Genomic DNA, 24083 nt, shown 5'->3' with positions numbered 1-24083 from the left:
ACGCGGTAGTGTAATGGCGTATGTCATTCACATACTTTTACATATAACCCATAAGGAATTATGTAAACAACAAGGAATGCTGAAACAAACAATATATTTACAATATTATTCAAATATTACTGCAATATTACATACACAATACTCCTCTTTGCCTAGCTATAAACTCTAACTCAATATAGAATGCATCTCAACTCAGATATGCAACATATTGCTCTCTAGTTATCTAATATATCTATCGCTATCTATTTCTTTTTTGCTCTCATATATATTTATTTATACACACACACACACAATATGATGTAATACTACTACTACTACTACTACTATATAGACATCCACAGCATAGTAAATTTTAAATTGTTCCATTCAGGCCTAAAGATTTATTTGCTTTGGAGGATTTCTTACTCTTGTGGGTTAATGGCTTTCCTGACCAGGGAGTTGAGATTTGTGGTTGTGAAACAATATTAGGTTCTGAGTCCTCATGCTGGTTGTAGGAATTGACTCTGGGACTACGGGAAGAGTTTCTGATAGCTCTGGACACCTTTCTTCCTGAACAGTCCATTGCAAACTGCTCAACCTGCTGATCTGTCAAGGTGCCAAGGCTATCAGACAAAGCTGTGAGCCAACGCTTTAATTTTGACCATGCCTAGATGACTGGCACATATAGTGGTTCTTCCAACACTTTGGCTCTCAGCTTGGAAGGTACAACAACTCTCAATCCCCACATAAGGCAACCCCTGTCAAGGGCAAGATCATTCTGGCACAGCTAAAAGTGGGGAAACTGGAGTTTCTAATGCACATTCCAGCCATTTTGATTTGCCATGTGGACCTAAGACAGTGTGGAGCCTTTTCTGGTTTCCTTTGAATCATCTCGGCTGTAATCGGGAGACTTTGAAATTGCATTGGAGTGAATACCTCAAGGGGATTGTCTTCTTTAGTAATTTTTTCAGGTATTTCCTTTTCTAAGGGTAAACAGGACAACCTATTAGCATTTCCATGATTAGTCGTCCTCTTGAATTCGATGTTGTAATTGTGTCCTCCAAGAAACAGGCCCTTTCTCTGCATTTGTGCTGCTCTTATTAGTGGAACACCCTTCTGTAGATTGAAAATGGACTCTAGTGGTTGATGATCAGTAACAAGGGTAAAGTCTCTCCCATACTGGTTGAAATGATCTGCACCCACACCATACACAAGGCCTCTCTGTCAATCTTCACATAATCTTTCTTTGCAGTGCTAATGCAATTCAAAGTCCTTTCACTTCCATCACTCACAACATGTGACATGGCTGCACCTATCCCATAAGGCAAAGCGTCACAGGCAAGCTTCATTAGACAATGCTGATCATAATTATTGAGTACAGTGTCTGATGTCACCATTTCCTTCACCTTTTGGAAAGGCTCCTCATGCTGCTCCTCATTCACATTGTCCACTGCCATTTATTCCAAATCTGTAACAATGAGTTCAAGGGGCGGACCACAGTAGCCAGGTTCGTCAGGAATCCGTTACAGTAATTGAGAAATCCAAAAAAGGACCACAACTCTGACACGTCCTTTGGCCTTGGGCATCCACCACTGCTAAAATTTTCTCAGCACACTTGTGTATCAATGGTGTGACCACAGTAGGAATGCTTTGTTTAAAGAATTCATATTTGTTGCATTGTGCTCTGAGCTCAATCTTCTAATCTTTTTAACATTGTCTTGAGATGTTGAGATGGTGAGATCCTCACCAGTAGCAATGATGTCATCCAGGTAACACAGAGTGCCTGGGCAGCCTTGCAGTTCCTGGTCCAAAGCTTTCTGCCAGAGTGCGGGTGCAGATGCTTCTCCAAAAATAAGCCAATTATTGTGATAAAGCCCTTGGTGAGTGTTTATGGTCCGAAACACTTTGGACCCTTCTTCCATCTCTGTCTGTAGGTAGGCCTCAGCTGTGTCCACTTTGCTGAAGTGTTTCCCTCCAGAAAGGATTGCAAAGATATCCTCTATCCTGGGGAGAGAGTCTCGATCTACTTTCAGTACTGGGTTAATGGTGGCCTTAAAATCAGATCCTGACAGCCCCATTCTTCTTGGCTACTGCAACATCTGGTGTTGACCTTGGGCTCTAATCAACCTTGGAAAGAATTCCTTCAGACCTCCATTCAATCTTATTCACTGGCTACTTTCCCATGGATGGTATAAGAAACCAGACAGGGTTTGTAAAACTTGGGTGTGGCATTTTCATTGAAGACAATTTTACCCTCGATTTGTTTGAGTTTTCCAATGACATACTTAAGCACTGCTGTGCCATTATCCAGTACCTTTCTTAATTGGCTTTGAGTTGACTGGGTTTGCAGAGCATGTAATATGCAAATGGTGGATGGATCTCCAATCAAGCTGCAGTTGTCTCAGCCAATCACAGTCCCACAATACTAGCCCTCCTATTTTACCATGTACACACCCAACGTAAGTGGTTGTTTGTTGTGTTTCACTGTTACGAGTGTCATTCCCACACAAATTACTTTTTCAAATCAAAGTACATTCAAAGAATGTATAAATTACTCACCTTGAGATTTGGCAGCCACAAGTATTTTTTGGATATCTGCATGCTTCAGTTCAGTATTTAAATACCATTTAGACTCATTTTGTACAATGACTGAAACAGCTGAGCTAGTGTCCAATTTAATTACTTTACCATTCACTTCTGGTGTTAGCCATATTGCTTGTTTCCTGTTGGTTTTCACATTGTAAATCTCAAGACCATTCAGTCCTGTGTCACTCTCATCATTATCAGGTTTTTCATCAACAGCATGCAGATTTCTGAAAATGCAACTTGACTTATTATCTTTCTCGATTGTACTCTTGTCCATAGATGCTCTTTGGCCTGCTGAATTCCTCCAGCATTTTGTCTGTGTTGCCTGGATTACCAGCACCTTCAGATTTTCTCCTGTTACAGATGTTGGGTGAGACTAGAACTAGAGTTCAAAGGTTAAGTGTGAAAAATGAAACATAATAGGGGAACCTGAGGAGAAACGTCTTCACTTAAAGTGGGAATCGAGCCACCAGTGGGAGTGGTGTGTACAGGTTTAATGCACCATTTAAGAGAAGTTTGGATAAGTACATGGATGGGAGAGGTATGGATGGCTACGTTCCAGGTGTGGGTCAATGGTATTAGGCAGAGTAAGCATCAGCATGGACTAAATGGGATGAAAGGCCTGTTTCTGTGCTGTGGTGGTCTGTGACTCTATGACACAATTGGCTGCAAATTAGTAAAATCAGGAGATGCAAGTTCCACCGAGGCACTGTTTCCTTTCAGCTGCGTGGGTGCACAGCCGCACAGTAACTGAAATGCTCCTGCGCACATAGCCTTTGTTGCTGCACAGCTGGAGTTTTCTTTCATATAATGTTAATATAAAGAGCCATACAGTTTTCAAGTCAAGTAAAATTTTCATGTTCAGAGCAATACTTTTAACAAAAAAATGGAACATTGCACAGTGTGCTTCTCTGAACATCCACCTTTTTGGTTGCTTTGCTGTCCGTAACATGAGACAGATGGTGTCCGCACGGTGGCCATGACAACTACAGGAACAAACTCGCTGTAAAAGCTACCAGGACTGCCAGTGAAGTATTGACCAAAAAGTCACAACACGGGCCACCAACACTCAACAAACTGAGACTAGAAAATCAGTCTCAGGAGTATTTGAAGATCAAGTCCTCAGACCTGGAACAAAACTTGTCATGCTACAGGCAGTAATGGCTGCCTTCCTCTATGTGACAAAGACCCAGGTTTCCTGCAGCAGGCAACTGAAGGCAGTGGGAAACCTCCACCAACAGCGCCTCTGCAAAAAGCTGCACATTGCCAGGAAGGAATATCAGAACTAGCAAGTGTAGAGTGACTAGCAAGATCAGAAGGACATGGAAGAAAGCACCGTCAGCAGCAAGAGACCATCACACAACATCCTGGAGACTGAGGGAGGAGCAGTGCCTCCAATCGCCTTTATACAGGGGTCTGTGGGAGGAGCCACAGGAGCAGTCAGCCGGGGGGGGGGGGGGGAGGGGGCATGTCCAGACAGGTATATGTAGTTCACCACAACTGTATGACTGAATGCATCCTGGCAGGTCTTATATCAACTCTCTGCAATTGCTTGGCAGCCTTGTCCCAGAAATCTATAGTATTATTCTACTTCCTTTCTGCTGTCAAAGATATTCCTGCAGATTTCACTCAGTAAAAAGGGCCCAGGGTCACCTTCCAACTTTATTACCCTTGTCCCAACCTTCCTCTGGCGATCCACAGTTAACACTGACACTTACACATACAGAACTGTCATTAATAAACAAGTACATACGTGTAAGGAAGTGAAGGGAGACAGCAGAACTGGTCATGGACCCTCTTGTGGCATAGATGGCAATGGAGTAGTTGGTGAACGGTTGGAGATGGGTCAGCTGATACTGTGTCACAGCCCCGTCAACAAGAATCCTCTTTACTGCAGCTGCACGAGAATGAGAGAATCTGTTTGCACTTGGGAATCAGGAACAGAAAACATGATGGACATGTTGCCTCAGTATGACAGAGGTTTGGTAAGATGCACTGGGAGGTCACGATCCACAGTTAACATGGTCAGTGTGGTAAACAGTAGTACTCCATTTGGGATCATAGAACCAATTATTCAGGCCAATTGGTCCATCAGCACAGGCACAGACTGGGTATAAAATCCCTCATGTCCCACTTGCTTGCTCTTTTCCAAGAGCCCTGTCAACTCTCTCAGAAGGCTATTCAGAATCAACATCCCTCAGTTTCTGTTCTCTCTGCATCTACTTAAGACCCCACATACTTGACAAACCTCTTTCAATTTGCTTTGTTACTTTCAAGGATTTACAAATCTCCATGTCCTTCTGATCTTGCTAGTCACTCTACACCCTTCCTTTACTCCTTCTGCTAAGGTGAATTACTTCTTACTTCCCTGTATTCACTTCATTCATCCACTTTTCTCTCCACTCTACCATGGTTTCATGCCATTTGTCACTATATGTGATCAAAAATATGATGTCACAGTAACGCAAGTGGTATTGCCCACACACTTGAGAAGCAAACTGTTCAATATCCTTAGATCCTCTGGCCCAAGGAATAATATCTGACCCCTTTATAAATGGTTTCAATTCATCACAATGAAAAGGAATTCCACAAAGTCACCACTCCCTGAGAGAAGAGCTATCTTCTCCTTTTCCATTCTAAATGGCTTACCTCTTACCCTGAGGTGGTGACTGCTGGTCCTGGACTGACCCACAATAAGGAACATCATTCCTGCATCTAATCTGATCAGTCCTGTAAGTAAATTGAGAACTAACATTTTGAGAACAGAAGCCTGATTGACCCTATCTTCCTCCATCACCAAAAAACAGACAGGATTGGATAAAGTCTACATAGATTTGTTAAAGAGGAGATTATAGCCAAATAATACAGAAACAGGAGCTTTGGCTCACCATGTCTATGCTAACAGTGTGCAACTCTACACTAAAATATTTGCCTGCACCAGATCTGTGTCTTTAAATGCCATGCCCATATGCCTTTTAGACATACTGACTGTATATGACATCACCACCTCCTCTAACAGTGAAGTTCTTTCTGTGTAAAACAGATCACCTTTAACACAGCTTCCTCTCACAAATCTATGATACTTTGTTTTTAATACCCTTCCACTGTAAAAATATTCTAACTATCTACCTTATCTGGGCCATTTATAATGTTGCTTGTCTCTGTCAGGTCATGCATCAGCCTCTTTCACTCTGGAAAAAACCAGCCCATCCTGTGAATCTTTCCCAATACCTGCAGTCCTCCATTCCCGGCAACATCCTCTGCACTTTGTGCACCTCAATCAGCTCCGTCTTGTAGTATGGTGACTACAACTGCACACAACATTCCAAGTGCAGTCTAACCAGTGTTTTGTAAAATTGTAACATAAGGTCCCAACTTTCGTATTTTGTGCAAGCATGTCATGTTTTCTTCACCATATCCACCTGTATTGCTACATTCAGAGATCTATGGACTTGGACCTCTAGATCCTTCTGTTCATCAGTGTTCCTTAGTTCCCTACCATTTCCTGTAGATGCCCTAACTTCAACTGGTTTCTCTAAAATGCATTCCTTTGCACTTTTCAGGATTAAATTCCATTTGCTAATGTTCCAGCTAACTTTCCAACTCATCTACATTCTGCTGTAGATCTGGACAGCCTTGTTCACCATTCACAAAACTCTCTGCAGACTTACCAATCATTCCTTGTGCAGTTATGATGCATTCACATGTATCATAACTAACAAATGCTCATCTACTGACCCATGTGTTACACTGCTGGCCACGTTTATGACACATCTACCAGAATGTTAGGAGGGTGTAACTAGCAGAATAGATGGGAAGAACCAGTGGGTGTGATGTACTTGGACTTTGGCCATGGTTTCAATAATGTCCCACATAAGAAATTAGTGCATACAATTATAGCACATTGGATTAGTGGATAAGTTGCTGATATATGCTCTGGTAGAGAACTGGTTGGCCAACAAGAAACAAAAAATTGGAATTGGCCCTAAATCCTCACTGTTTCTCCTTTGTAATCTTCCCATTGTACAAGACCTTCCTGCAAGGTTTTGCTGCCAGTCTCCCTTTTGCGGAACTTCCCTTATGATAATGAAATTGTCCTCCACCCAATTTAAGACCACTATTCCCGGTCTGATCCTAAATTTTTCTATAACCACTATCTTCAAAATGGTCCCCCCCCTTGACACTGCCTCCACCTGATTGATGATGTTCCACAAGATGAGATTCAGTAATGCTCACTTCCTCTTTGGTCTATCTACAAGAGATGGGGGAGATCTTAAATGGATTTTTTCAGCAGTATTTACATGGGAGATGAACACAGCAGTGAGGTCATGGACCATATACAGATTACAGAGGAGGAGGTGATTGTTGTTAGAGCAAATTAGGGTGGATAAATACCCAGAGACTCTCAAAGTTTCCCTTTGGACCTGTGGGAGGATAGTGCAGAAACTGCTGGGGCTCTAGCTAAGCCTTAGTCACAGGTGGGGTGCCAGAGGATAGCTAATGTTGTTTCAGAAAGACTCTAAGAATGAAGTGGGAAATTATAGGCTGGTGAGCCAGGTTACATTAATGGAAGATATTATGAGGGATTTGGATAGACAGGGCTTAATTAGGGATAGTCCACGCATCGTTGTGTGTGGTAGGTCATGTCTGATCATTCTTCTAGAGTTTTTTGAGTTGGTTACTAGGGCAGCTGATGAAGGAAATCAGTGGATGTTGTCTACATGCAAGGCCTTGACAAGGTCCCACATGGGATACTGGTCAGGAAGGTTCAGTCACTTGGCATTCAGGATGAGGTAGTAAACGGATTTGACATTGGCTTAATCGGAGAAGCCTGTGGGTGTCAGTAGATGGTTGCGTCTCTGACTGGAGGCCTGTGACTAGTGGTGCGGCACATGGAGCGGTGCTGGGTCCTTAGTTGTTTGGCATCTATATTAATGATCCGTATGATAAGATGGTTAACTGGATCAGCAAACTTGTGCAGGATAGTGGACAGTGAGAAGTGCTATTAAAGTTTGCATTGTGTTCTGCAGCTGGGCAGCAAAATGGCAGATGGAATTTAACACAGACAAATGTGACATGTTGCACTTCAGGAGGGCAAAGCAGGATAGAACTTCCACAGTAAAAGACAGGGCACTGAGCAATGAGGTAGAGCAGAATAATAACAACAATGATAATAATTAAATAACTAAGGAATAAATATCAAGAACATGAGATGAAGAGTCCCTGAAGGCATGTCCATAGGCTGTGAGAACAGTTCAGTGATAGGGCAAGTGAAGTTGAATGAAGTTATTCCCTTTGGTTCAAGAGCATGATGGTTGAGGGATAATACCTATCTTTGAAACTTGTAGCATGAGTCCTGTGGCTCCTGAACCTTCTTCCTGATAGCAGCAGTGAGAAGAGAGCATGACCTGGGTGGTGGGGTCTTTGATAATGGATGCTGCTTTCGTATGACAATGCTCCGTGTAGATGTACTCAATGGTGGGGAGGGCTTTACCCTTAGTGAACTGGGCCATTTTCACTACTTTTAGTAGGATTTTCCATTCAAGGGTGTTGGTATTTTTAAACCAGGTCGTGATACACCCAGTCAATATACTCTCCACCACATATCCATTGATGTTTGTCAAAGTTTTAGATGTGACAATTAGTTGGGATTGTAAAAGGAGCTTTTAGTACTTTGGCCTTAATAAATCAAATGCTTAATTTGGATTATTGAGTGCAGTTCTGCTCACTTACCTACAGGAAAGATATCAAAAAGTTTGAAAGAATACAGAGAAAACTTACAAGGATGTTGCAGGGACTTGATCACCTGAGTTACAGGGAAAGGTTAAATAGGTTAGGAATTTATTCTCTGGAGCATAAGAGAATGGGGGGAGATCTGATAGAAGTATACAAAATTATGAGGTGTATAGATTGGCTAAATGCAAGCAGGCTTTTTGGGTGGGTGAGATGAGAACGAGTTCATTGGTTAAAGGTGAAAGTTGAAATACTGAAAGTCCCACTTGGTGGCACAATGATATCAGTGCCGGACTCCAGAGCAAAGGTTCCCGAGTTCGAATCCAAGTTGGGTTGAGCATCAAGCTAGCAACTCGGCCTCGTAAAATAGCTTGCTACGGAAACACCATCATGACGGTGCCCCGATAACTCCACTACAAAGTTAAGGGCTATTCTTCTTCTTTTGAAATATTGAAGGGGAACTCGAGGGCTAGCCTCTCCACTCAGAGGGTGGAACAAGTTGCAAAGTGAATCTAGACTTCACTCAACTTCACTTGCCCTATCACTGAACTGTTCTCACAGCCTATGGACATGCCTTCAGAGACTCTTCATCTCATGTTCTCGATATTTATTCCTTAGTTATTTAATTATTATCATTGTTATTTTAATTATTATCATTGTTGTTATTATTCTGCTCTACCTCATTGCTCAGTGCCCTGTCTTTTACTGTGGAATAAGTTGCTGACTTCAATATGTAAATGAAATTTGGATAAATATGGACTATGTACGTCTAAGTATGGAGGGCTATGATCCAGGTGCAGGTCGATCAGACTAGGCAGAATAATAGCTTGGTACGGTCTAGATGAGCCAAAGTGCCTGTTTTCCTGCTGAACTTCTTTATGATTCTGTGAGTCTAAAAGGATGAAGGGAGAATGGTGAGACTGCATGAACAGAAATCTGAAGAGGATGATCAGCACAGATTGCATCGAATGGAGGAGAATGTTATTTTATGCCAACTTGTGTTTTCCATGTTTGTAATGGACAGTATTGTTGCTGTACAAAGAACTAATTTTCATGTCATTTACACCCTGGTCATGTACATATACCCATGACAACAATATTTTGAACTTGATTTCCTTGGAGAGAGGGAGGATGAGAGGTGACTTGATAGAGGCGTACAAGATGATGAGAGGCATTGATCGTGTGGATAGTCAGAGGCTTTTTCACAGGGCTGAAATGGCTGACACAGGGGAGCATAGTATTAAGGTGATTGGAAGTAGGTACAAAGGGGATGTCAAGGGTAAGTTTTTCACACAGAGTGGTGGGTGCATGGAATGCACTGCTGGCGATGGTCGACAGGGTCTTTTAAGAGATACATGGAGCTTAGAAAAATTGAATTGAATTGACTTTATTTCTTACATCCTTCACATACATGAGTAAAAATCTTTATGTTATGTCTCCATCTAAATGTGCTATGTACAATCAGAGTCATTTATAATAAATAGAACAGTCAATGTAATATAAAAGAAGAAGAACAGCCCTTAACTTGGCAGTGGAGTTACTGGGGAACCGTCATGATGGTGTTTCCGTAGCAAGATATTCTTGTTTTTACGAGGCTGAGTTGCTAGCTCGACGTTCAACCCAACTTGGATTCAAACTAGGGAACCATCGCTCCAGAGTCCGGCGCTATTATTGTGCCACCAAGTGGGACCAATGTAATATAGGGTACACCAAGTCAGCATGAGTTCATCAGTCTGATGGCCTGGTGGAAGAAGCTGTCCTGGAGCCTGTTGGTCCTGGCTTTTATGCTGTGGTACCGCTTCCCTGATGGTAGCAGCTGGACTAGATTGTGGTTGAGGTGACTTGGGTCCCCAATGATCCTACGAGCCCTTTTTACACACCTGTCCTTGTAAGTGCCCTGAATCATGGGAAGTTCACAACTACAGATGCGCTGGGCTGTCGGCACCACTCTCTGCAGAATCCTGCAATTAAGGGAGGTACAGTTCCCACACCAGGCAGTGATGTAGCCAGTCAGGTTGCTCTCAATTGTGCCATTGTAGAAAGTTCTTAGGAATTGGGGGCCCATACCAAACATCCTCAACCATCTGAGGTGAAAGAGGAGCTATGCGGTAAGGAAATTCTAGGCAGTTTCTAGAGTAGGTTTCATGGTCAGCACAACATTGTAGGCCAAAGGGCCTATATGTGCTGTAGATTTCTATGTTCTGTGTTCTATGATTAGTGGCAAATGGCTTCCTCCATTTCCAGGTTTCTACCTAGATTCATACATTATGAAAACAGTCCCTTTGACCCAACTGGTCCACTCCAGTCAAGATTTCTATCCAAGCTGGTTGCATTTGCCTGCTTTTTGCCCATTTCCTCTACATCTTTCTTGTCTGTGTTGCTGTCCAAGTGTCTTTTAAATATTGTTACTGTACCTACCTTCAACCACCTCTTCTGTCAGCTCATTCCATATACAAACCATCCTCTTGTATGAAAAACTTGTTCCTTGGGTTGTTATTAAATCTTTCCCTTCTCTCCTTAAACCTGTGCCCTCTAGTTTTTGATTTCCTAACCCAGGGAAAAAGACTGTGCACTTTGAGCCTAAATATGCCCCCTATGGTTCTACACATCTCTATAAATCACCTCTCATTTTCTTACAACCCAGCCTACTCAACCTCCTTCCAAAACACAGTCCTTCATTTGCCAAACCATCCTCGTAAATCTCACCTGCATTCTTTCCAGCTTAATTGCTTCTTTCCTAATGCAGAGTAACCAAAGGTGAACACAATATTCCAAAAGTGGCCTCATTAATAACACGTACAAATGAAACATAATATTCCAATTTCACTGTTCAATTCCCTTGGCTGTGATTCTACTTCTAGGGAACCATGTTCTTGTACTCCAAGGTTCCTCTGTTCTACAACACTCCCCAGGACCCTATCCTTTACTGAGAAAGTCCACACCTGGCTTCTCTATCTGTCCCACACTTACAGAGAGAAGATGGATATTATGGGAATACATTCTGTGTGCAAATACAGTTGAGGGGGAGAAGACTGGGGCTCAGGAGGAGGAGAACAGAATAGGATTGGGGCAACTGAACTATGCACTACACTGATCCTACCCTAGAGTCTGGGGCAGTCAAAGAGAGAGCTGGGTTATCACCGGAATCTCATGAAGCAGACAAGGCCAGGAAACACCTACCTTGGCTATGCGACACGATCACCAAATAGTTCTGCACCACAGCCTGAGGTGGAGCCCACATCAGCCGAGCCTCTGTCGGAGTCACGTCAACAACCTGTACATCTTGCAGGCTGTCTATTGCTGCAATGAGACGGAGAAGAATAGGTCAAATCACCACCACGCTCATCACCAAAATCAGCATTCCACTCTGTTAATAAATTTCCTGACACATGCTGGTGATAATAAAACTGATTCTGATTCTGTTTACCTGCACTTAAAATGTCAGTGTGGTGGCTGTGTATGGCACATAATCTCCATCCCTCCACTGAGAGATGTTCAGCTCTTTGCCAACCACAGCTGAAGTGCTACATGACTGGCTGGCATTTAGCATGGATATCTTTCCATCATCATCATTAGGTTAGTGGTTGTAAAGTTATTGGAAAAGGCTTCCAAGGGATAGGATTAACCCAGGAAAGGCAGGAGATGATCAAATGCATGGATTTGCATTTGTCTGACCAACTTGATTGAGTTTTGCTTTGACAAAGAAGCATAGCTAATGATGAGGCCAGTGCATTTGATGGGGTTTATATAAACTCAGCAAGGCTGTATTCAAGGTTCCAGGTACTGACCAAGTATTCAAGTACGTTTATGATCAAAGAATGTATAAATCATACAACCTTGAGATTTCTTTGCTCAGTTAGTCACAAAGCAAGAAACCCAGAAGAGCCCAATTAAAGAAGAAAATAATAAAGATAAAAAAGACCAACACTAAATGTGCAACAGGAAGAAAAAAAATTACAAGTCATGCAAACAATTGAAGCGAACAAAAGCATTCCGAACCAAAATTCAGTCCTCAGATCCAAACTCCGAAGCATCCTGTAATAGGCCCAAGGTCTTGCTTGTCAGTTCATCATATTAGCAGGCATGAAGCACAGCAGCTAACCGTCTTCATAGTCTCAGCTCATGGAGGTAACCATCACGAGAATGAGTGAAATTATAGAGCATTACAGCAAAGAAAAGGGCTGTTTGGCCCATCTAGTCCATGACAGCCTGGTCTTCTACCTAGTCCCTTCTACCTGCAACCAAACCATAGCTCACCATACTCCTCTCAACTATGTACCTGTTGAAGCTTCTATTAAATGTTATGATTGAATCTGAATCTACTATTTTATCCATGCTAGTATCTTTCCTCAATACCATGGGCTCTTAACTTGTTAAGTAGCCTTATGTGTGGCACCTTGTCAAAGATTTTCTGAAAATTCAAGTACACAACATCTACCAATTCTTCTTTGTCTATCCTGGTTGTTATTTCTTCAAAGAATTCCAACAGATTTGTCAGGCAAGATTTTCCCTTAAAGGAAGCCACGCTGACTATGGCCTTTGAATGACTGGCATCCTGTCGCACTCACCTCAATGCTTTGAGAGGCTGGTCAAGGACTACATCTGCAACATACTACCACCCACACTGGATCCGCTACAATCCACCTACACAGGGATGGATGTTCCATAATATGGAAGTTCAGGAGTGACCAAGGGGAATGGAAAAAGGAGGGAAGTCACACTGCTGATCAACAAAAATATAACGTCAGAACCAGCAGTCTGGAGGGAATGACCAAAGATAGAGGGTAAAATGAATGCAGCAAAATACAGGGAAATCCTGGAGGAAAACCTAATGCAGCCTGCAAGACGACTTGGGAGAAGATTTGTTTCCCAGCAAGACAATGACCCAAAGCCAAAGCTACACAGGAATGGTGTAAAATAAAAACAAAGTTAATGTCCTGTTGTGGCCAAGTCAGAGTCCAGACCTCAATCCAATTGAGAATTTGTGGCTGGACTTGAAAAAGGCCGTTCACTCACAATCCTCGTGCAATCTGACAGAGCTTAAGCAGTTTTGTAAAGAAGAATGAGGAAGAATTGCAGAGTCCAGATGTATAAAGCTGATAGAGATCTATCCACACAGATTCAAGGCTATAATTGCTGCCAAAGGTGTATCTACTAAATACTGACTTGAAGGAGATGAGTAATTATGCAACTATTTTGTATTTAACAATTGTAAAAAATTTAGACCAACTTGTAGAAATTGACGCATCGGCAATTGAACCTTCCAGATACAGGTGTATTTTTACTACAGTCAAATGAAACACCTTGACTGAACACAGGTGATCTCCATTTAACTAATTATGGGACTCGTAAAACAAATTAGCTGCACCAGTGATGATTTGGTGTGTCATATTAAAGGGGGCAAATACTTATGCAATCATTATTTTGTGCTTTATATTTGTGATCATTTTGTAGAGATCTGTTTTCACTTCAATATGCAAGTCTTTTCTGTTAATCAGTGTCAAAAAGCCAAATTAAATCCACTGTGATTCACTGTATTAAAATGAAAAAACATGAAAACTTCCAAGTGGAGTGAATTCTCTTCATAGGCACAGTATATCACTTTAGATATTGTAGAGCAGGACGACCTACCACGGGGAGCTGTAGTAACCGGATCTCTAGCACTGAGTCTGGTGCTGTGGCTCAGAAGACAGAAGATGTGACGAGGACTGAAGTGGTGATAGGAGATTCCATAGATGTACAGAGATGTGATTCCGTGGGTGCGATAGAGAAACCCAGATGAAATGTTGTCTCCTAGGCACCAGGATCAGGGATATCTCTGATCAGGACCATGGAATTCAAAAGGGGGTGGGTGAGCAACCAGAAGTCTTGGTAAATATTGGTACCAATGACATGAATAGGAAAGGTGACGGGGTCCTGAAGAGAGATGTTAGGTAGAAATCTGAAAAAGAGGACCTTCGAGGTAGTCATCTCTGGATTGCTGCCTGTGCCACGTGCCAGTGAGGAGAAGAATGGGATGACTTGGCAGGTGAATGTGTGGCTGAGGAACTGGTGCAGTGGGCAGGGGTTCAGATCTATGGATCATTGGGATTTTTTTCTGAGGAAGGTACAACCTGTGCAAAAGGGACGGGTTACACCTGAACCCGAGTGGGACAAATATCCTTGCAGGCAGGTTAGCTACAGTTGTTTGGGAGGGTTTAAACTAATTTGGCAGGTGAACTGGAACTGGGGTGATAATGCTGAGGATGGGTTAAATGGTTTACAAACAGAGGCAATGCGTAGTAAGACTCCTGGGAAGAAGAGGCTGATGATAGGACAAAATTGCAGTTAATAGGATGAGTTGTAATGTAAAAGATGGATAAAAGAGTTAATACACGACTGAAGGTGCTATACCTGAAAGCATGCTAGATATGGAAAACGGTAAATGAACTTGTAGCACAGTTATAGATTGGCAAGTATGACATTGTGGGCATTACTGAATCATGGCTGAAAGATGATTATAGCTGGGAGCTTGTCCAATGATATCCATTGTATCAAAAGGACAGACAGGTAGGTAGAGAGAGTGGTGTGGCTCTATTGGTAGAAAATGAAATCAAAGCATGAGAAAGAGTTGACATGGGGTCAGAAGGTATTGAATCATTGTGGGTAGATCTTAGGAAGTGCAAGGGTAAAAAGACCCTGATGCGAGTTATGTAAAGACCCCAAATACTAATAAAGATATGGTCTACAAATTACAATGGGAGATAGAAAATGCATGCTAAAAGGGCAATGTTACAATAGTCATGGGAGATTTCAACATGCAGGTAAATTGGCAAAATCAGATAGGTTCTAGATTCCAAAAGATGCCTACAAGTTGGATTTTTAGAGTAGCTTGTGGTTGAGCACATGAGGGGATCAGTTATTCTGGACTACATGTTATGCAATGAACTGGAATTGATTAGAAAGCATAACCCTTGGGGATAAGTGATCAAAAAAATGATTGAATTCACCCTGCAATTAGAGAAGGAGAAGCTAAAGTTGGATGTATCAGTATTACAGTGGAGTAAAGGGAATTACAGAAGCACGAGAGAGGAGTTGGCCAAAACTGATTGGAAAAGGACACTGGCAGGGATGATGGCAGAGCAGTAATGGCTAGAATTTCTGGAAGCAATTCAGGAGTCACAGGATGTGACTGTGGAGTGTGCTGTGAATACACTGTATGCCAACATCAGTGAACTTGAGACCAGGTATCTGGAGGCTTTGCTCATTACAGCCGGAGACTTTAACCAGGCCAACCTCAGAAAAGCGTTGCCAAAGTTATACCAACATGTCTCATGCTCCACTAGAAGCCCGAATATACTTGACCACCGCTACACAGCAGTCAAGGATGCCTACCGTTCCGTCCAATGACCTCACTTCAGAAAATCGGACCATCAGGCCGTACTCCTCCTCCCGGCTTACAAACAGAAACTGAAGCGGGAGGTCACGGTGTCAAAAGTGGTGTCGCATTGGACAGAGAAAAAAGATGAGGTCCTCCGTGACTGCTTTGAATTGGTGGACTGGTTAGTATTCAAGGACTCGGCAGCTAACCTCGATGAGTATGCCTCAGCTGTCACAGATTTTATCTGGAAATGCACAGAGGACTGTGTGTCTCGCAAGACGATCTGGGTATTCCCTAACCAGAAACCTTGGATGAATTATGAGGTCCAGTTCCTTTTGAAGGCTAGAGCTGCGGCTTTTAGGTCCGGGGATACCAGTCACTACACGGAATCCAGGCATGAACTCCGGAAAGCCATTAAGGGCACCAAGAGGCAATATCAAGCCAAGTTGGAAGCCCAGGCTAACCAGAGGGATGCCAGTAGACTATGGCAGGGTCTAAATGAGATTACTGGCTGCAAAGAAAAGGCTGGGAATATCAATAACTGTACCACTTCTCTTCCTGACGAACTTAACGTATTCTACGCAAAATTCGAACAGAAGAGGAGCGGCCAGCTCCCTCTGGATGAACCGGACCTGGTGGCATCGAGATTCATCGTCACCGAGGAAGATGTTAGAAGAGCCTTCCTGAAGATAAATCCAAGGAAGGCGATGGGCTCAGATGGCATCCTGGGATGGGTTCTCCGGGCCTGTGCAAGTGAACTAGCTGGAGTGTTTGCTGACATCTTCAACTGCTCCCTGCTTCAGTCTAAGATCCCCTCGTGTTTTAAGAAGGCAACGATAATCCCGGTGCCAAAAAAAAGCAAGGTGGCATGCCTGAATGACTATCGACCTGTGGCTCTGACATCAACTGCTATGAAGTGCTTCGAGTGATTGGTTATGGCACACATCAACCATAACCTACCGGTCAACCTCGACGCTTTGCAATTCGCCTACCGGAGCAACAGGTCAACGGCAGATGCCATCTCTCTGACACTACATTCCTCCTTAGAACACCTGGAGAATAAGATTCATATGTAAGGCTCCTTTTCATCGACTACAGCTCTACCTTTAATACCATTATTTCAAATAAACTGATTCCTAAGCTCCAGAACCTGGGTCTTAGCACTCAGATCTGCAGCTGGATCTTCAACTTCCTCACAGACAGGACCCAGGCTGTAAAAATAGGGGACAAGCTCTCCTCTACAATCACTCTAAGCACCTGTGCCCCACAAGGCTGTGTACTCAGCCCCCTGCTGTACTCACTGTACACCCATGATTGTGTAGCCAAGTTTCCATTGAAATCAATATATAAGTTTGCTGATGACACCACAATTGTCGCCGTATCTTGGGGAATGATGAGTCTGAGTACAGAGAGGAAATTAAGAACCTGGTGGCATGGTGCGAAGACAATAACCTATCCCTCAATGTCAACAGCCAATTCCTTTGTCTTGCTGACTTCAGAAGGAGTAGCAGACCACATGACCCCATCTACATCGGTGGTGCGCAGGTGGAACAGGTCAAAAGCTTTAAGTTCCTCAGGGTGAATATCACAAATGACCTGACTTGGTCTAACCAAGCAGAGTCCACTGCCAAGAAGGCCCACCAGTGCATTTACTTCCTGAGAAAGCTAAAGAAGTTTGGCCTGTCCACTAAAACCCACACTAATTTTTATAGATGCACCGTAGAAAGCATTCTTCTAGGGTACATCACAACCTGGTATGGAAGTTGTCCTGTCCAAGACTGGAAGAAGCTGCAGAAGATTGTGAACATAGCCCAGCACATCCCACAAACCAGTCTTCCATCCCTGGACTCACTTTACACCGCACGCTGTCGGAACAGTGCTGCCAAGATAATCAAGGACACGACCCATCCAGCCAACACACTTTTTTTTTCCTCCGGGAAAAGGTTCAGGAGCATGAAGATTCGTACAGCCAGATTTGGGAACAGCTTCTTTCCAACTGTGTTAAGACTGCTGAACAGATCTTGACCCGGATCTGGGCCGTACCTTCCAAATATCCGGACCTGACTTGCACTACCTTACTTTCCCTTTTCTATTTTCTAATTATGATTTATAATTTAAATTTTTATTATATTTACTTTGATTTGTACTTCAGGGAGCCCGAAGCACAGAATCAAATATCGCTGTGATGATTTACGCTCTAGTATCAATTGTTTGGTGACAATAAAGTAAAGTAAATGTAAACATCCCAAAAAGGAAGAAGTATTCTAAGGGAAAGATGACATAACCGTGGCTGACGAGAGAACTCAAAGCCAACATAAAAGCCAAAGAGAGGGCATATAATGGAGCAAAAATTAGTGGGACATTAGAGAATTGGAAAGCTTTTTTTTATATAAAAAAGAGGGCAACTTAACAAGTCATTAAGAAGAAAAGGATGGAATACAAAAGAAAGCTAGCCAATAACATTAAAGAGGACACCAAAGCTTTCTTCAGATACATAAAGTGAAGAAGAGGGGTGAGAGTGGATATCAGACCACTGGAAAATCAAGCTGTTGAGGTAGTAACATAGAAAACCTACAGCACAATACAGGCCCTTTGGCCCACAAAGTTGTGCCGAACATGTCCCAACCTTAGAAATTACTGGGCTTACACTTAGCCCTCCATTGCCAGCAGCCCATTCCACACACTCACCACTCTCTTAGTAAAAAAAAACTTACCCCTAACATCTTCTCTGTACCTACTCCCCAGCCCCTTAAACCTGTGTCCTCTTGTGGCAACCATTTCAGCCCTGGGAAAAAGCCTCTGACTAGTAATGGGGGAAAAGGAAATGGATGAACTGAATAAGTATTTTTCATCAGACTTCACTGTGGAAGACACGAGTGGTATGCTGGAAGTTCGAGAGTTTTGTGTGTCAGAAGTGTTTGATGTTGCCATTACTAGGGAGAATACTCTTGGAGAAGCTGAAAGGTCTAAAGGGAAATGCCTCATATAGACCAAATGGTCTACACCCCAGGGTTCTGAAAGAGGTGGCTGAAGTGATTGTGGAGACATTAGTAATGATCTTTCAAGAATCATTAGATTCCGGAATGTTCCGGAGATTGGAAAATTGCAAATGTCACTCCACTCTTGAAGAGAGGGGAGAGAGGTAGAAGAAAGGGAACTATAGGCTAGTTAGTCTGACCTCAGTCATTGGGAAGATGTTGGAGTCGATTGTTAAGGACGTGGTTTCAGGGTACTTGGAGGCACATGATAAACAACAAATTTGTTAGGCAAAATTTGTTGAGATTCTTTGAAGAAATGACAAGCAGGATAGACAAAGGAGAATTAATTGATGTTGTGAACCTGGATTCCTGGATTTTCAGAAGGCCTTTGACAAGGAGCCACACGTGAGGATGCTTAACAAGTTAAGAGCCTACGGTATGTCAGGAAAATATACTAGCATGGATAAAGCAGCAGCTGATTGGCAGGAGGCATAGAGTGGGAAGAAAGGGTTCCTTTTCTGGTTGGTTGATGCTGACTGGTGGTGTTCCACAAAGGCCTGGGTTGGGGCAGATACTTCTTACATTATATGTCAATGACTTGCATGACAGAATTGATGGCTTTGTGGCAAAATTTGCAGATGATACGAAGACAGGTGGAGGGGCAGGTAGTTTTAATAAAGCAGGGAGGCTAAAGAAGGATATAGATAGATTAAGAGAATGGGCAAAAAAAGTGGCAAATGGAATACAGGGTTGGGAAGAAATTGGTAGAAGAAATGAAAGCATAGACTATTTTCTAAATGGAGAGAAAATTCAAAAATCTGATATGCAGAGGGGCTTGGGAGACACTGTGCATGATTCCCTAAAGGTTAACTTGCCAGTTGAATCAGTGGTGAGGAAGGTAAATGTGATGTTAGCATTCATTTCAAGAGGAGTAGAATATACTTTTGTCTGTTCAGGGAAAGTAAGGAGGTGATAGAGAGGAGCTATCTGCAAGTAGTCACACCAGGGCCTCGGGAGACATAAGTGAGTAACAGTCAGGAGAGGGAAGGGCAAGAGTCAGATACTGGAGAGTACCCAATGGTTGTCTCCCTTAACAATAACTTATCTTGTTTGCGTACTGTTGGGAGTGACGACCTACCTGGGGAAGCAACAGTGGCCGTGCCTTTGGCATAGAGTCTGGGCTTATGGCTCAGAAGGGTAGGGAAAGGAAGAGGGTGCAGCAGTGATAGGGGACTCTATAGTTAGGGGGTCAGACAGGCAATTCTGTGGACGCAGGAAAGAAACACAAATGGTAGTTTGCCTCCCATCTGCCAGGATCTGGGATATTTCTGATCGTGTCCACAATATCCTGAAGTGGGAAGAGGTTGTGGTACATATAGGTACCAACAACATAAGTAAGAAAGGGAGGAGGGTCCTGATAACAGACCACAGAGAGCTAGAAAGGAAGTTGAGAAGCAGGACCTCAAAGGTAGTAATCTCGGGATTATTGCCTGTACCACACAACAGTGAATATAAGAATAGAGTAAGGTGGAGGATAAAGTAAGTACATGTTCAGCACAGCAGTGTGGGCCGAAGGGCCTGTATTGTGCTGTAGGCTTTCTATGCTTCTATAAAAGCAAGGCTGTAATGTTAAGGCTTTTTAAGGCATTGGTGAGGCCTGACTTGGAGTATTGTGAGCAGTTTTGAGCACCTTATCTTACAAAGGATGTGCTGACATTGGGAGAGTGTTCAAAGGAGGTTCATGAAAATACCTCCAAGATTGAACATTGTGTCATATGAAGAGCGTTTGATGGCTCTGGACCTGTACTCACTGGAATTCAGAAAAATAACGGGTGATCTCATTGAAACCTATTGAATGTTGAAAGGCCTTGATAGAGTGGATGTGGAGAGGATGGTTCCTATTTTGGGGAGTTTAAGACTAGAGGACACAGCTGCAGAATAGAGGAGTGTCCTTTTAGAATGTAGATGAGAAATTTCTGTAGCCAAAGAGTGGTGAATCTGTGGAATTTATTACCACAGGTGACTGAGGAGGCCAAGTCATTGAGTATATTTAAGGCAGAGGTTGATAGATTCTTGATTGATCAGGACATGTAGGGATACTGGGAGAAGACAGGAGATTGGGGCTGAGAAGGAAAATGGATCAGCCGTGATGAAACGATGGAACAGAGTCAATGGGTCAAATGACCTAATTCTGCTCCCATATCTTATGGTCCAGAGGTATGTTGCCTCGCAGGCCAAAAGATCTCGGATGAAGTCCTCAGCGTTCTTTTGGTGGGAGTGTGAGCAGCCAAAGGTCGTGGTCCATGTAGGTACCAATGACATGGTTAGGAAGAGTGACAATGATCTGCAAAGTGAGTTCAAGGAGTTAGGTGCTATGTTAAATGCCAGGACCTGCAAGGTTGTGATCTCAGGAATGCTACTCGTCCCACCTGATAGTAAGGCCAGAAATGGGTCAACACATAACTAAGGAATTGGTGCAGGTGTAGGGCATCAGATTTTGGATCATAGGGTTCTCTTCCATGGAACGTGGGACAGGGGAGAAAGTTTGTACTTGAACCGGAGAGGACAAATATCCTCACCAAAAGGCTTGCTGGTGCTACATGGGGGGAGGGTGGGGGGGGCGCGGGGTAGGTTTAAACTAGAGTTGCAGGGGTATGGGAACCAGAGTGTCAGAATAGAAAGTGGAGAGGTTGTGTAGACAAAAGTTAAGACCTCAGACAAAGTCAGGAATCAAAAGTTTGAGCATGGTGAGACTAATGTTCTGGGCTGCGTGTACTTCAATGCAAGAAGTGTTATAAGAAAGGCAAATAAGCTCAGAGCATGGATCAACACATGGAGTCGTGATATTGAAACCATTAGTGAAACTTGGTTGCAGGAGAGGCAGGACTGGCAGCTCAATATCCCAGGGTTCTGTTGTTTTAAATGACAACAAGACAGAATGGGAGGGTTGAAAAGGAGGAGGGGTGATGTTATTACTCATGGAAATTATCACGGCAGTGCTCAGCCCGGACAGACTGGTGAACTTGTCTAGTGAGGAATAAGAAAGGTATGATCATGTTAATGGAGCTATATTACAGCCCCAGAATCCTAGGGATTTTGAGGAACAAATTTGTAAAGAGGTCACAGACTTTTGCAAGAAACAAAGGTTGTTATAGTAGGTAATTGTAAATTTCCCATATTGTCTGGGACTCCCATACTGTCAGCGGACTAGATAGGATAGAATTTGTCAAATGTGTTCAGGAAAGTTTCTTTTATCAGTATGTAGAAGTCCCAGTGACAGTGTGCAATACTTGATTTCCTATTAGGGAATGAGTCAAGGCAGGTGAAAGAAGTTTGTGTAGGGAAACACATTGTATCTAATGATCCTAATGCCACTAGTTTCAAAGTAAACATGGAAAAGGATAGGTCTGTTTCACTGGTTGAGTGGAGAAAGGTCAATTTTGATGGTATCGGAAATGATCTGGCAAGTGTAGATTGGGAAAGGCTATTTTCTGACAAAGGTGCACTTTGTAAGCGGGAAGCCTTCAAAAGTGAAATTTCAAGAGTACGAAGCTTGTACGTGCCTGTCCGAATAAAGGGAAAAATAACAAGCATAGGAAACCTTGCTTTTCAAGAGATATTGAGGTTTTGGTTAAGAAAAAAAGGAGGTGCATGACAGGTAGGGACAAGTGAGGTGCTTATGGAGTATAAGAACTGCAAGGGAACGCTTAAAGAAATCAGGAGGACTAAAAGGTGGCACAGGCTGCCCTCACAGACAAGGTGAAGGAGAATCCTTGGTGATTCTACAGATACGTTAAGTATTGCAAGAGTCAAAATTGGTCCACTGGAAGATCAAATGGTAATCCTTGCATGGAACCTAAAGAGATGGGGGAGATCTTAAATGGATATTTTGCATCTGTATTTACTTAGGAGATGGATATAAGGCCATAGAAGTGAGCTAAAGCAGCAGAAGTCAAGGGCCCAACAGAATACAGAGGAGCAACACACACAAAATGCAGGAGGAACTCAGCAGGCCAGGCAGCATCTAAGGGGAAAATGTGCAGTTGATGTATTGGGCCAAGACCCATCGGTAGGACTGGAGAGGAAAAAAAGGTGAGTAGATTTACAAGTTTGGGGGAGGGGAGAGAGAAGTACAAGGTGATAGGTTTCACCCTCCCAGTTTCACCTATCAAGTACTGCACTCCCTTTCATTGGGACTTCTATGTACTGATAAAGGAAAGTTTTCTGAACACATTTGACAGACTCTATCCTATCTAGTCCCTTTACAGTTTTGGAGTCCCAGTCCATACATGGAATGTTGGAATCACCTACTATAGCAAACTTATGTTTCTTGCAACAGTCTGCGATCTCTCTGCAAATTTGTTCCTCTGCATCGCTTCAGACTGTTGGATGGTCTGTAGTGTAGCCCCGTTAAAATGGTTATACCTTTCTTATTTCTCAGTTCCACCCACAATGCTTCACTAGACTAGTTCTCTAGTCTGCCTTGACTGAGTTATCCCGTGACATTTGCTTGGATGTGGAGGATGTGAGTGAGGTTCTAATTGAGTACTTTACATCAGTATTTACCAAGGAGAAGGGAGTATAAGATAGGGAGATCAGTGCCAAGTGTGAAGGCATTATGTGCATTAAACGTTAAGTGTTAACAATGAGAGACAACACCCTCAACAATGATGATGAGCAGAAGGATCTTTGGGTCCAGGTTCATAGCTCGCTGAAAGTGACTACACATGTTGATAGGGTGTTTAAGTAGGCAGATGACATGCTTGCCTTTGTTAGTCAAGGCAATGAATTCAAAAGTCAAAAAGTTTTGTTGTCGCTTTATAAAACTCTAGTTAGACTGTATGTGGAGTATTGCATACAGTTCTGGTTACCTCATTACAGGAAGGATGTCGAGGCTTTGGAGAGGTGCAGAAGAGGTTTACCAGGATGCTGTCTGGATTAGAGGACATGAGCTATAACAAGAGGTTGGACAAACTTGGGCTGTTTTCTCTGGAGTGGCAGGGTCTAAGGTGAAATCTGTTAATAAGGTTATGAGAGGTATACATATCGGAGACGGGTAGGATTGTTTCCCAGCATTGAAATGTCTAACACCAGAGGGCATGCATTTAAAGTGAGTTGGGGCAAGTTCAAAGGAGATGCGAGGGGCAATTTTTCTTTTACACGGTGGTGTTTGTCTGGGGTGGTGGTAGCAGCAGATGAGGGATTTTTATAAGACGTTTTTAGATAGGCACATGAATATGAGGGGAATGGAAGGTCATGAACATTGTATAGACCGAAGGGATTAGTTTAGTTGGCCATTTGATTTCTAATTTAATTGGTCAGACAACATTGTGATCCAAAGGCCTGTTCCTGTGCGGTTCTGCTTCCGTGTTCTACATTAGGATAAGATTAGTCTTTAAGTTCAGGTATTGAATTAAGGGAAGGCTTAGCTTGGTAGTGTGAGAGAG

General features: G+C 42.9%; 1 protein-coding gene across 4 annotated transcripts in view; it reads right to left on the bottom strand.

Annotated features, from left to right (window-relative positions):
* tnr (tenascin R (restrictin, janusin)) overlaps positions 1 to 24083 on the bottom strand; it is a 178030-nt gene that overhangs the window by 68512 nt on the left and 85435 nt on the right. For all 4 annotated transcript variants that reach the window (XM_073063750.1, XM_073063751.1, XM_073063753.1 and 1 more), the window contains 2 exons: positions 11479 to 11598; positions 4319 to 4462 (listed from right to left, as the gene is read on the bottom strand). In XM_073063750.1, the coding sequence (XP_072919851.1) occupies positions 4319 to 4462; positions 11479 to 11598 (264 nt within the window). The remainder of the gene's footprint in view (positions 1 to 4318; positions 4463 to 11478; positions 11599 to 24083) is intronic.

Source organism: Hemitrygon akajei, chromosome 12, assembly GCF_048418815.1.
Source record: "Hemitrygon akajei chromosome 12, sHemAka1.3, whole genome shotgun sequence".
Classification (NCBI taxonomy): Eukaryota; Metazoa; Chordata; class Chondrichthyes; order Myliobatiformes; family Dasyatidae; genus Hemitrygon; species Hemitrygon akajei.
This window is presented reverse-complemented; position numbering and strand designations above follow the sequence as displayed.